Below are 12,597 nucleotides of genomic sequence, written 5' to 3' on the forward strand. Positions count from 1 at the left end.
CACACACACACACACACAAATACACAATGGGTGCAGTTTACCAGGACACTGCTCTACAGTTAGCTGAAGTCAAGGCTAAATGTGGGAAGCCTGCGTAATCATATTACTGTCCCCTCATGGCCTAGATAAGTTTAATTGGATGTAAGCCGGGCAGTTAAACTTCCCTGTATGAGCTGTGAAGAGTTCCAGGCAACACTAAAGAGGCTTGTTTTTCTTGTCTCTCTCTCTCTCTCTCACTCTTTTTTCTTTTTTTTAAACTAAGATCTTCGTGAGTGCACCTAGCGTAAAGCGTTTGTGGTGACAACAATAGCTGACAAGATAAGGCTGTGTGTTGCTGTTACATTTAGAGCAATCTCCAGAGTGTATTTCACTTTCAACCACAAGGACATAAAGCTTTCACAACAATGTGTTAACGCTCTTTTTTTATTAGAAGTATTAAATGATTGCACATCACAAGAAATCGCTCAGTATAGTGACTACTGGATTCAGCTCCCATGTGTTATTTCGACGCCCTAAAAAGGACAGAGAGAGAGAAAGAGAGAGAGACCTGGAAACCATTTAAGCAGAGGAACAGTGAAGCGAGTCTATCTGAACAAATTCTAGAGGAACTAAACGTGAGCTTCTATTTGTGTTTTGCTAGAGGGACACTCGGCTTCACGGTTAATACTATTCTACAAAAGTCAGAATAAAGAGCATTTTATTTGAAGAGCCTACTTGAGGCTATGGTCTGTCACATGCTGATGTATTTAGAAGGATATTTTTAGGCTCGGCGTGCACTGGAATCTTCTATTTACTAGAGTTAATCTTCTAAAATACCTAAATTATCTTTTTTTAAATCACATCACATAATAAGAAGGGGCATTTAAAAAGTGAAGAAATGAATAAATACGTTTTCTTTTCTTTCCTTTTTTTTTTTTTTACCGCGCTTACGATATTACGCATTGGACGGACCCAAGCGTGACGCACGTGTTTATTTTGAATTTGCTAACTTAAAGATAATGCATTTTGTTTGGTTTCGTCATATTTTGACATAACTCAACTTTAGTGTAATAATTATACTATTTCATTTTATTAATTTTTTTCAAGCGTTACAAGGAAATTCCTGAGGTTATTGTTTTGTTTTGTTTTTAATATTTGATCTAATCTTTTCTGATGTTACCAAACCCAACTGAGAAAATGTACATATCCACGCATACAGCAGGGTAATCGTGATAAAGTTTTGAACGCTAATGCAAACTGAGATACTGGTGGCTGATTTCTGCGTGGGTGTCAAAAGTCGGTTTTGTTTGCGTTAGTCTTGCGAAAAATGGTTCAATATGCCCAAACTAAAAGCGACGAGTTTCCTGCTGTCATCTCAGATATGCTTGAAATACTTGCTTAAACTTAGTGCTAATGTTGTGTTAGCTCTGATATATGTTTGCTTTTTAAGGAGCCCTTACATTTACACCGTGCCAATGCATATAAAATAATAGACGGTAATATAGCTGAAGCTACACCACACATGACTTGAACCAACGCTGATCAAACTTGAACAGGTGACGCAAAATTTTTCACCATGTATGAAACAGTTAATGCAGTTCCATGCTTGCATACTTGACCTTCAGTGGGCACTTTAAGGCCCTTGGAAAGAGTCGCCCTTGGAAAGACAAGTCCTCTATCAAAAATACGGAATGCCAATTAAAAACGCCTTAAGTGTCCTCGTCAGAGAGAAAATCAAACAATTTGTCAAGAAAAAAGAAAGAAAGTTCAATCAAAATACCGGCATTATATAGCGCCATACTGCATAAACACGAGCTGACCAGCGCTGTGCACAATGTTTACATTCTTTATATTATTGCGAAAATATAACATAAAGCCCTGCCGTGATAATACAACTGGCTGATCGAGAAACATTACAATGATTTCAATCGATTCTGAAATGTTTTGCCTTTCTTTACACCAGGGACAACTGGTCTAAAAGGAATTCGGCTCTTTTGAGAGAGCAATGAAACCTTCACACCTCGTATTAAGGGCTGTTGGAGGCGCGATGCTATTGAAAAACAAATTGATACGGGCGTGCATTTCAGAAAAAAAGCAGCTAGTGGCGAACTCATTTCAAATCATGTCAAAATCAATATATAATAGTTCTGAAAGACGTAAAACGATATAGATCTCTTACGTTGAGCATCCTACCTATCTTCTCTTTATCACATTAACAGTCTCCTTTAAAACACACACATTCACACTCACGCACGTCCACACACTCCACACTCCCCCTCTGCCACACACTTTAGTAGGAATAACAGAGCTTTCTATTTCTCAGGCCAGCTTTGTACCATAAACGACAGTGGGGTGACGGGGGACGTAGACCACACTCCACACAAGTTCTCTGCGAAGGGCACTGTGAAGCTCAGTGACCTTTGGGACGCGGAGACAGGCTGCCATAAACAGATTTAGCCAGTCTCAAAGTCAAAAGTGCTCAAGAGCTGTGAAAGACCTATTGTAAAATCCTGCAACGCCAAATATCACCAGATTGTCTGGAAACGCAAAGCATATCTTTGATTGTTTTTGGTTTTTTAAACTCATCATTTTGTAGAAAGGGAATTCGATCACTTTAGAATGCAGACAAGACATGTAAAGGCAAACTAAAATTAGATATTACGCAGTAGAAGAACAGCCTTAGAAGAACAGAGTGGCAGGTAATGGCGTCGTGAACTGGTGTTTCCGGACGTGGAAAACCTTCCAAGCAATGATAAAGTGAAGCAAAGATCCTCTGTCTAAATAAACAAGTTACAAAAAGTAATAAATAATATTAACAGATAACTCTGGCTTGAAGTTCAAGTTAAAATTCCGTGTTCGGCATTTGATTCGACACAGTTCAAAGGCTTGATTGTCAAGTTAATGAGTCCCAAAAAAAATCCAACCATTTTACAAATGACGCATTGAACTAGCCTCTAAATACACACGAGTGTTTGTGTCATTTAGTCATGACACTAATCGCATTCACGCTGTGCTGAAAATAGACTTGTTTGGGTGCTTAGTCTAATTACGTAGCTGTCAAAATACATTCGAATTAAGGTGTCATGCAAATTGTTGCTGCTGTGAATTGCACTTTACTCTTTCTTTGTTAAGTGAGCGTTAATCTACCGCAGTTTGTTACAAACCATGGATCCTGGTTCATATCTATTGCTTCTCGCCCTCGTTTTCATGTCAATAGGTTCTTTTGCGGGTTATAGAAGCAGATCCATGGAACCTTAATGAGTTTCTGCCAGTGTTGTCAGCGCTTCATGACAGGTTTTCCTGAATCCTTCTAAAATATATATTTGTATATTTGTAACATAGTATGGTCACGGAGGTTTGCGATTAAACAAAAAGCAAGAAAGACGATGGTGCTTTTTCCGTATGCCATTCTCTTCTTACCAATTTAACAAGGCAACGCACAAACATAAGATACAATTTTATCTCCTTTCATGGTCAACAACGCGTTTGATGACCTGAAAAGGCTGGAGCTGTTATGAACGACGTCCTCTCGGTGATCAAATTCAATAAAGCCACTTTAAGATCGCCTGGCATTATTTCATAGTCTTAGTTAATTATTGCAACAAATACTAGGTGCGCTTAACGAGTAATGTTTTGCATCAGATTGGCGTCGCTTTGTGAATATGATGCACTGTGTATTCATTAAAACATACACGGACACATGTGTGTTGTCATCGCTGCGTAAAAAGGAAAATATGAGAATATTACGCACTGCTTTCTTGTTTTAAAGGTAAAGAAATGATTAAAATTCCGTTGCCGTGATATATCGAAACGATTTCAAATGTAGATTTTGCTTAGGCCTACCGTTTTATCAGGTAGGCCAAAGCAAAATCTACATGATGCCAGCATGTGTCTTTCATTTACGCCTTCCCTTGAAGTGTCATGTATTTAAAACATAAATAATTGCAGAAGTGTTAATTACATTTACTAGGGTTACTTAAAAAATCAGCATTTAGATTTTTGTTTTCGTATCCGCACATACATCGTGCCCTTTTTGAAGCAGTGTGTACAGACAACCTCACGGAGGACCGTACAGCCGTTATATTTATTAAATCATATGTAGCACATAAAAGTACAAAAATAATTCTGAATTGATGAAAATAATAGAAAGGCTTTTGTTGCGGTTTAAGATCCGCCTAACTAAGGAAGGTGGTTGTCGGTATTAAGGTAAACAGACACACATATCAGCTTCTTTTACTTGCGTAAACAGCAATATGATGTAGCTCCCGTAACACTCCTGCAAGACTTCTATCAACTCAAAATAAACGTTTCGAAATTTCAAAAGCTCGCTGATATATCTTAAATCATAAATATCCGAGGCAATAGTTAATCGAACACCAAGGGGATTGTGCCAAGCAATGAGCTCACGCAATCTTACATTTGTACATGTATGCCTGATCACGCACAGACCAAGTCAGGAATGTCATTCAGTCAGGCGGCTGCAAGGAGCAGACGTTCACAGTTCACTGAAATGGCAACATCTGATTCCAAATGCAGACAGCACAGCAGTTTCCAGTGAACATAGCCTACTTCACCATAACTCAGACTGCAAACTGTTGAAGACAAACGTACAATTGCATGTTTAGATAGCTGACAGGACAACGCTGCACCGCCGCGCATTGCTTTACACTCATTTGCCAGTAGGGAGAGCCTTGTGGATTTTAGAAACGGTTCATTGTAAAGGAGTGTGTGCGTACTGTGCACGTCATTTAAGAGAAGGATGTTTATTTGGTCTGCGTGCATGTTATAATGAACTTTACTTTGATATATAATTATCACACTTATAAATCCGCACTGCAAGGCAGAAGATGGGATACACAAGGAAAAGGCAGTCCAAAGGGCTCGACTATATGGAGCACTGGGGTGTAACCCCATTACTGCTTTACAGAGCTATTGCGTGTTTAGCTGCGCCGTTATAGGCTTGTAGCATACCAGTGACATTGATTAGGTCGAACTTCAAGAGAAACCACAAGGACGGAAAAGGGAATTTTACTTTAAACCAGTCTAGGTGTTTTGTAGTTGTTGTTGTGTCCCAGGCTTTATAAACACAATATTCAGTGTTAGTTTAAAATATGCACCTGGATGCAATTTTGCATTTTTACCTATTTGTCTATAACCTACCTTTGCATCTGTTGCGGCAACAATAAAATAAATAAATAAATAAATAAAATAAAAAGCTCCCCCTGTGTGGGCTCTATTTTCTTACGTTTCACAGCATGTGTAATTAATGTGCCAACAAAACAGTCTTTCAAATGCTTTCAAATGTCCTATTAATGTTCAAATCTTTATTTCAGTGTGGTGGACGCGTGTAGCTTTTAAACCGTGTTACAGGTCACGTCCAATAAAATAATCCCCACAGTTATCATTGGTGTTGAAGCAGAACATTCAGATAAGCAACATAATAACAGGCTAATACCAGTAACCTTTTCAATACTGTGTTTTATTGAAGACCTTACGCATATACATTCATATCATTATTACTTTTACAAGACAACGTAGCAATCCTTACAAGCGCAAAGAAAGGAATGCAATCGGAGTGACATAAAATAACGATAATAAACAACTACTACATTGAAACGTCGTTTTTTTAAATGTCATGAATGGTAAAACAATAATAATAATAATAATGATAATGATAATAATATTAAAAAAATAAAAACATTTGTAAAATTTTAAAAAATTAAACAAACCTTACATACCATTTCTTACCATTCTTGACACTATACACTTTTGGCCTACATTTCCAGCCCTTACAACCACAAATAGGCTATAGCCTATGGAATGCGATATTGTTACAAGACGGTCAATAACATAAAGCACTAGCCTATTACATAGCGATAAGGCCTCCTCAAATAGGATGCAAATACCAACATATGTCATTTCATTGAACAAAGTTGTACACAAGTACAGGGTAAAGAAAGGGGCAACACTGAGCACATTGCAAAAAGCAAGTACATTAATAGGTCTAATAGACCGTCCTCCCTTCCTAATAATAATTCTAGTAATAATAATTCTAATAATAATAATAATAATACATTCTTTGAAGACGTTTGAGTCCAAAAAGTTTTAGTTTGTTGGCATTTGTTTGGAAGAAAAAATATAAAAGTCACCTACAGAAAAAGTATCCTGCAGAACATGACTTATGATTATTTCACATCAATAACATGCTGAGAACATTTCACTGCTATAGCTTACTCGTTGTACATGACGGATAATGCACTGCATTCACTCTGAATTAAGGGAGCACACACATAAGCCTATGATTACATTTTTTTAATTCTACATATTGATTTAAAAAAATCATAAGCACCGAGTTTCTGAAATGCGCTTTCCCCAAAAAACAACTTATTCTCCCGCTGTTGCGAGTTTAGGCGGGTCCCTCGCTGTAACCGAGTTGGCCTTGAACATAGTTGTGTAGTACTGTTCAATCTTTCCATTACAGGTCCTCGCTAGTTCATTGTAAAATACACTTTTTTTGACTGGTACAGTCTGGACTTAAACTTTTTATAGCAGCTCAAACCCGTTTTCTAACGGTGACCTCACTAAACGAAAGAAACGCAACCCATGCAGGATTCAGTGGTTGATGTTAAGACACGTTTAAAACCAATAAAAGTAGGGGTGAAAGAGGAAAATACCTTCAGAAATCTATTTGCACATGAACAAAGTCATGGCAATCAATTTTCAATGCGCAGTCATAAAAACATTGATATGAATTACACTGCGGTTTTAGTTCTCGCCTCCTCACGCAGACTCCCAGACTTCCAGATCTGCCGCCCGTGACCGTGAACGTGCCCATAAACGTGGCGAAAACTATGGAGACAAGATAAAGGCGTTGTTCCTCTTGCCTAACAAAGTATGGCATGTGGAGGTAAAGGCGACCGAAACCGAGATTCTCCTTTATCACTTCATAACTTCAGACATTTCTTTTTGCACCGATTCGCCCCAGTCAGGCTTCCCTGTCTGACTTCAGTATTATTTTTAGGCCTATTTCGAGGGCTCGCCGACTCTCCCGCCTTATTTTCTCTGACTAAAACGGTAACAATCCTGATGTCGTCACTATGTGTCAACCGAAAAGATGTTACACTAAAGACACATTTAGGCCGTACACTAATGTCATGACAGATCGGGATAAAGTAAAACACACGCACAAAAAACACATTCTCACAGCTTCTTCTGTGCGATTATACCAAAACGTGAAGACTCACTGACGTGTATAGCTTTGGATGCCAGGCAGCGGCTTGTTTAGGGTTTTTGCAACCCGCACCTTTGATATAAAAATATTAGAAATAAAGTAGGGTAATAAATGCTTGCAATGTAAAAGATGGGTAGATGGTTGCATGCACTAAAAGAAGACCTAAGGGAGCGTAGAAGGCTTGGCTTTTTCTTTTCTTTTTTTTTTTCTTTTTCTTTTTTACTGCCTATCGATTCACCTTCTGCCGCATCTCTAAAAGTAGGCCAAAGCTTGCTCCCTCAGCATGAGTCTCTTCTTCTTCATCCTGCGGTTCTGGAACCAGATCTTGACTTGTTGGTCACTGAGGTTCAGACGATCGGAGAGTTCCCTCCGCCGCTGCCTGGTGATGAATTCGTTCAGCATAAATTCACCTTCTAACTCAGCCAGCTGAAGCTTGGAATAAGGTTTGCGCTTCTTTCTGGTCCGAGTGTGCATCGGGTACCACGGGGCACCTGGAGAAGAGGGGAGAGGAGGGGAGCACACAGTGGATTAGTCACCACGGTTGCAAAATCACGGTCACCTCCAAGGTTATGGGGAACCTACTGGAGCATCAGCTGTCCAAGTCAAGTTGCCTCTCTAGTTAAGTCAGTATGCAATGCGCCATGTTAGAGCAAACCTGTTAAATAGCATTGTGATAAGGCGCTTTTCTAAATATGTGTATATGTAAATAAATGTATTATTTTGGTTTAGCTGGAGTAAGCTGATGTGATTTGCTAAACATCCATGATGTAGGGCTTGTGCTTGTGCTTTATAACTGAGAAAACGAATGCCCCTGGAAGCTGTCATTCCCTGCACATGTACCACGAATTTGTTTTGGTCTCTGACTCAAATCCCAATATTTGTAAATCAGGACTTGTCCAGTTTCGTTTCATTTTTGTTCCCCACGTATAAAAAAAATCAGCCACCTTTATGGAGCCCACCAATATACCGCGGTTTGTGTCACAGGAAGTTTTATTGTTGCAGTTAAAGCAGCATTAACGTGGTAATTGAGCCGTGCTTGCAAATACCCCGTACTTATTTGCGACTTTCAAAGCATATTAAATGACTCCTGAGTCTACAGCGACAGAGATTAATTCGGTTTACGAGTCATTAAAAAGAAAACTGTCTCTATTCGATGCAGTCAACCAAAGCGACTCACTTCTTTAAATCACTGCACTGATCTGTGTGAGTGCGAACAAAATAGACCAAAGTCAACCGTTTATATGTCTAAGTAACAGAACCTCGCCTAAGCTATAAAAAATAGAAGGCGGAACTGAATTGTTTACTCAAACGCTGCTTGTGATATGGATTGTTGGGGGTTATCGCTAACTGTACACACACACATGGCGCATGGAGTATTTTAGGGCAACCCCTAGTGGCGTTTGCACACCACGCAAGTACCCTGCAGGCTAACCTAAGCTGCATGTTGTGCATCAAGATAACGAGCTCTAATGACGGTTTAATACGGCAAATGTACGCTGTGCGCAGCCTGTTCTTTCTTATAAATAATGTGAAGGTGCGATTGTGAGAACTGTGGTTAAAAACAAAATACGCTCACCTCCGCCTGCGGCTATGTTGCTGGAATGGCTTCCCGGTGACACCAGGGTCTGTGTGTCGCTGGATGAAGGCTTGCTGCCCTCGTTGAGCAGAGAGGAGCTGGAATCGGACTCCATTGACTGACAGGATGGCGGGTCTTGCGTTAGCTGCTCGGTCCCATAATCGTATTTAGAAAAGGCAGCCGTGCTGCCAATTCCACTGTGCATCCCGTGGTCAGATGCTAGGGATGATGTGTCTCTCGCCCTATCCTCTCGTTTGAGACTGCTGCCACCTGAACAGGTCTCCCTATTCCCGTTGCCATTGTTGTAATAGCATTTGCCTTCCTCTGGTCTGGTAATTTCACACGACCGATTGAAGGAAGGGTTAATAGACACGGGGCTGCTAAAGTAGGATTGAGAGTATCCATTGCACGGCTCCGAAGGATTCCACGGGAGGGAGCAAACGTTGTCCCTTCTCGGGTACGAGAGAGACGGTAGCCCCGCCAGTTGTCCCCCTGAGGCTCTAAAATTCGGAAAGTAAAATGTGTCTCCAGTGTGGATGTTTACCAAAGGTCCCACAAACCCTGGATTAAGGAGATTATGCTCGCCCATTTCCGCGGGCCCGACCAACAGCTTCTAGTTTATTGCAATCTGACATTTAACGTAGTTAAACCTGGAGGAGCGCCTGATTGGTCATTCTCAGACCACGTGTCCAGGCTAAGTTCTGCTACACATGGTACCACCCACTTGGTCCATCTCAGACAAAACAAAACATTAACTTCTGTATTACTGAGGTTTATATGCTTTTTAAAAATACTATAAACCTTTTATTAAAAATGTAGAATCTTGTTTTTGCTCACTCGAGCAACGCCGCGTCCAAAAGGAGCCCAGACTGTTTCTCCTTTTACACTCGTGGAACTGTCCATGGCCTCGTTTAATATCTTTATAAGCTGGCAAAAGTTTTTTAAATGCTATTTCTTATGAAAACTATTTTTTCTTGAAGGAGAGGGTGCATATGACATCTTGTTTTCTAGCAAATTATGGTCGAATTCCGTGTCATATAAAGCTGTGATGTCCCAATTTTACAAGCTTGTTTTAAGAAAAGACTGATGCTCATTGCCGCACTCTACTCATATTTACAGTAACGGGGTCAGCAGGTTGAAGCCACTGGCTCTGTAAAGGAGGACGATATTCTACAAGGTTACTTTAAGAGGGTATATTTCACATAATATTCTCTAGTACACCTCACATGAACAACTTTAACAGATACCGCCAATAAACGTTCGCAGCCAAACTCTGGTGGGATTGTTATACCTCTCACAATTCTTTTATATGAATTTTACAAGATATCAGAGGGCCCTTAGCTGATTCAATCAGCCGAGAGTCTATCTGCTTTATAACGCACTAATTAGTTGATTTGTGGATGCAGCTCGGAAGACACTGAACAAATATGAGATATTCTGTGATACCGTCATCCTATTTTCTGACAAAAGCGCTCTGTTTACGCACGCACACACACACGCAAACTTTTCAGAGTCCGCCAAAGTGCAGTTTCTTTCAAAAATAATAAATAAAAAAATCACTATCATATGCACGTGATTTAGGTATTCTGCAAACAGCTGGCCCAACTATTTCTAATGTGGTCCGTGGTCATCAAATGACCATAATCCTCGCACATATTTTTATAAGTGATCCATGGCTTTTGTATTCCCCTCAAGGATACACAGGCTTCTTGTTCTTGAAAATAAATAAATAAATCTAAGAAGACTGCACAGTCGTTTAAACTCTTTCAGTATTATACGAGTCCAGCAACAGTTTATTGCAATCGCCCTGCAAATTCAAATTTTGCTACCACCACCACTACCAAAAATCAATTTATATAATTACTAAAGTTGTCATAATCCAGTCTCCGCTTATTTCAATCAAGGTGGTTTAAAAAGTCCGACGACATATATTTAAAAAAAAATCATAGCTATAACATAGCCCACTTATGTCATCGTCAGCCTACTCAAGTTCACGACACAAGGTGGGATGAACTTGATGTTGAACTTTAATACTCCATTAAAATAAAGGAATAGATATGAGGTTCAGCAAACTGCAGTATGTATTGTGAGAGTTGATATCTCCATTAAATTTAAAGATATATAATCCGTATATTTGATAATGCACCGAATTCCATGTTGCTTATTAAAAACAAATGTAAAATATCAGCCTTGTTAACATAGCACCAAGAAAAGAAAATCTGCTGTAAAGGTCCAAATATAAAATACATTAATATTCCCTTTATTTATTGACAGCAGCACTATGAATTTATGCATTAACAGAAATGCGCCGGCTTACAGAAGCCTGCACATGCGTACTGAATGTCGCTAGTTGCCAATTAGAAATTTGCCAATGAGGTGTTATGTGAGAACATTAGCATTCACCTAAACACTGTTTGGGAACGATTTGCAAGTCAGCCGATATCTGATAGCTGTGTCCGTAACTTGTGACCATGTATCCAATCTAACCGAAAGGCACCGGGCCTCGCTCTAGCCTTAAATAGAAAGAACAAATATCAAATGTTCAAACTGGAGAAGCTCTTGGGGATCTGTCGGGGTTTATCTCTCTCCCTTGGTCTCACTGCCTCTCCTATCACTGCACATTCTTGCATCTAGTTAGGGAGTCTCGCAATGCAGCACAACATCAATCCAGTATAATATCTTAGGCCTCGGTCTTATGAAAAGCATTTGGGTGCCTCGCTATCACTTCACAGCTTCTCATGTTATTATAACAGTTGACAAAAGCAAAACAGCACAGTGTGATGTTTACAACAAAATGTCCCGGACGTCCATGCGTTAAGTAATGTGCAGGCTTAAGTCGCCACTTTACCTCGGAGAAAGAGGCCATGTGTTGCGCCTCCTTGCCTCGTCTCTCCACGCCTCTGATCCAAAGTATCCCACAGATCCGGATTTCACGTGCAAACAACTGCACGTCTGTTCTGTGCATCTTTAGCTCGACGATGATGTCATATGTGACCGTGGGCTATAGGCCTTGTGCTCTAGCATAACGAAAATCTATTATTTAAAATAAAGAACTTAAAGCATATAGCACTGTCAAGGTCACTGTCTAGTACACTGTCTGCTCGATATTGAAAACAGTCTCGTGCAATCCCCTGGTCCCTGTCCAGACAGGGCAATAGCCTAAACAAAGGGCTTTTCTTCCCCTTTTCTCTCTTTGATTCTCGGCAGGCAGGTTGCCACAGTTATAGCTATGTGCAACCCCTTAAAAGCCTCCTTCAAGAAAAACTAACCACCAAGGGAAGTATAAGGAACCACAAAGTGGTAACGTTTTAGATGAAATGTTTTGGAAGAGCTTTTTTGGTTTGTTTGTTTGTTTGTTTGTTTACAGCAACACACTGTGTTTTATGCGGTTTTCTTGCAAAAATAACTATATGCATTCTTTTGATAAAATACGAATTCTGCTACTTGTATCTCTAAGAACAGCGCATATCATTCCGAGGGAAAATGATATTATTATTATTTTGAATTTCAAAATAAGAAAGCTAAAAACAACCCAAATAGAATACATATTCATTATAATTTAACCCGGAGATTGTTGTGTAAAAATTAAAAATTAAAAAATTAAAATACGCAAACTAAGGATCAATAGTAAAGCTTCACTTTATAGAAATCAATATCTGAACCTGACCGTCACTTTGTGCTCAGCTGCATCGAAAGAAACTGTCAAAAAATGTTAGACAAGAATATTTTTTCTTTGATTTCTTTATTTTATTAGCTGTTTTAATTTTTAATCCAAACTTGACAACTTTAGTATCCTGTGCGCCTGTATAGT

General features: G+C 39.5%; 1 protein-coding gene across 1 annotated transcript; it reads right to left on the bottom strand.

Moving 5' to 3' along the window:
* Positions 1–1,113: 1,113 nt before the first annotated feature.
* Positions 1,114–10,927, bottom strand: hoxc12a (homeobox C12a). Its single transcript, XM_005914728.3, has 2 exons — positions 8,787–10,927; positions 1,114–7,701 (listed from the first exon to the last, which is right to left on the bottom strand). The coding sequence occupies exons 1-2, from the start codon at positions 9,373–9,375 to the stop codon at positions 7,463–7,465; spliced, it is 828 nt and encodes a 275-aa protein (XP_005914790.1). The 5' UTR covers positions 9,376–10,927; the 3' UTR covers positions 1,114–7,462.
* Positions 10,928–12,597: the final 1,670 nt, after the last annotated feature.

The sequence above is a fragment of the Haplochromis burtoni genome, unplaced genomic scaffold, assembly GCF_018398535.1.
Source record: "Haplochromis burtoni strain Fernald_Lab_line unplaced genomic scaffold, NCSU_Asbu1 Contig_9, whole genome shotgun sequence".
NCBI classification, from domain to species: Eukaryota; Metazoa; Chordata; class Actinopteri; order Cichliformes; family Cichlidae; genus Haplochromis; species Haplochromis burtoni.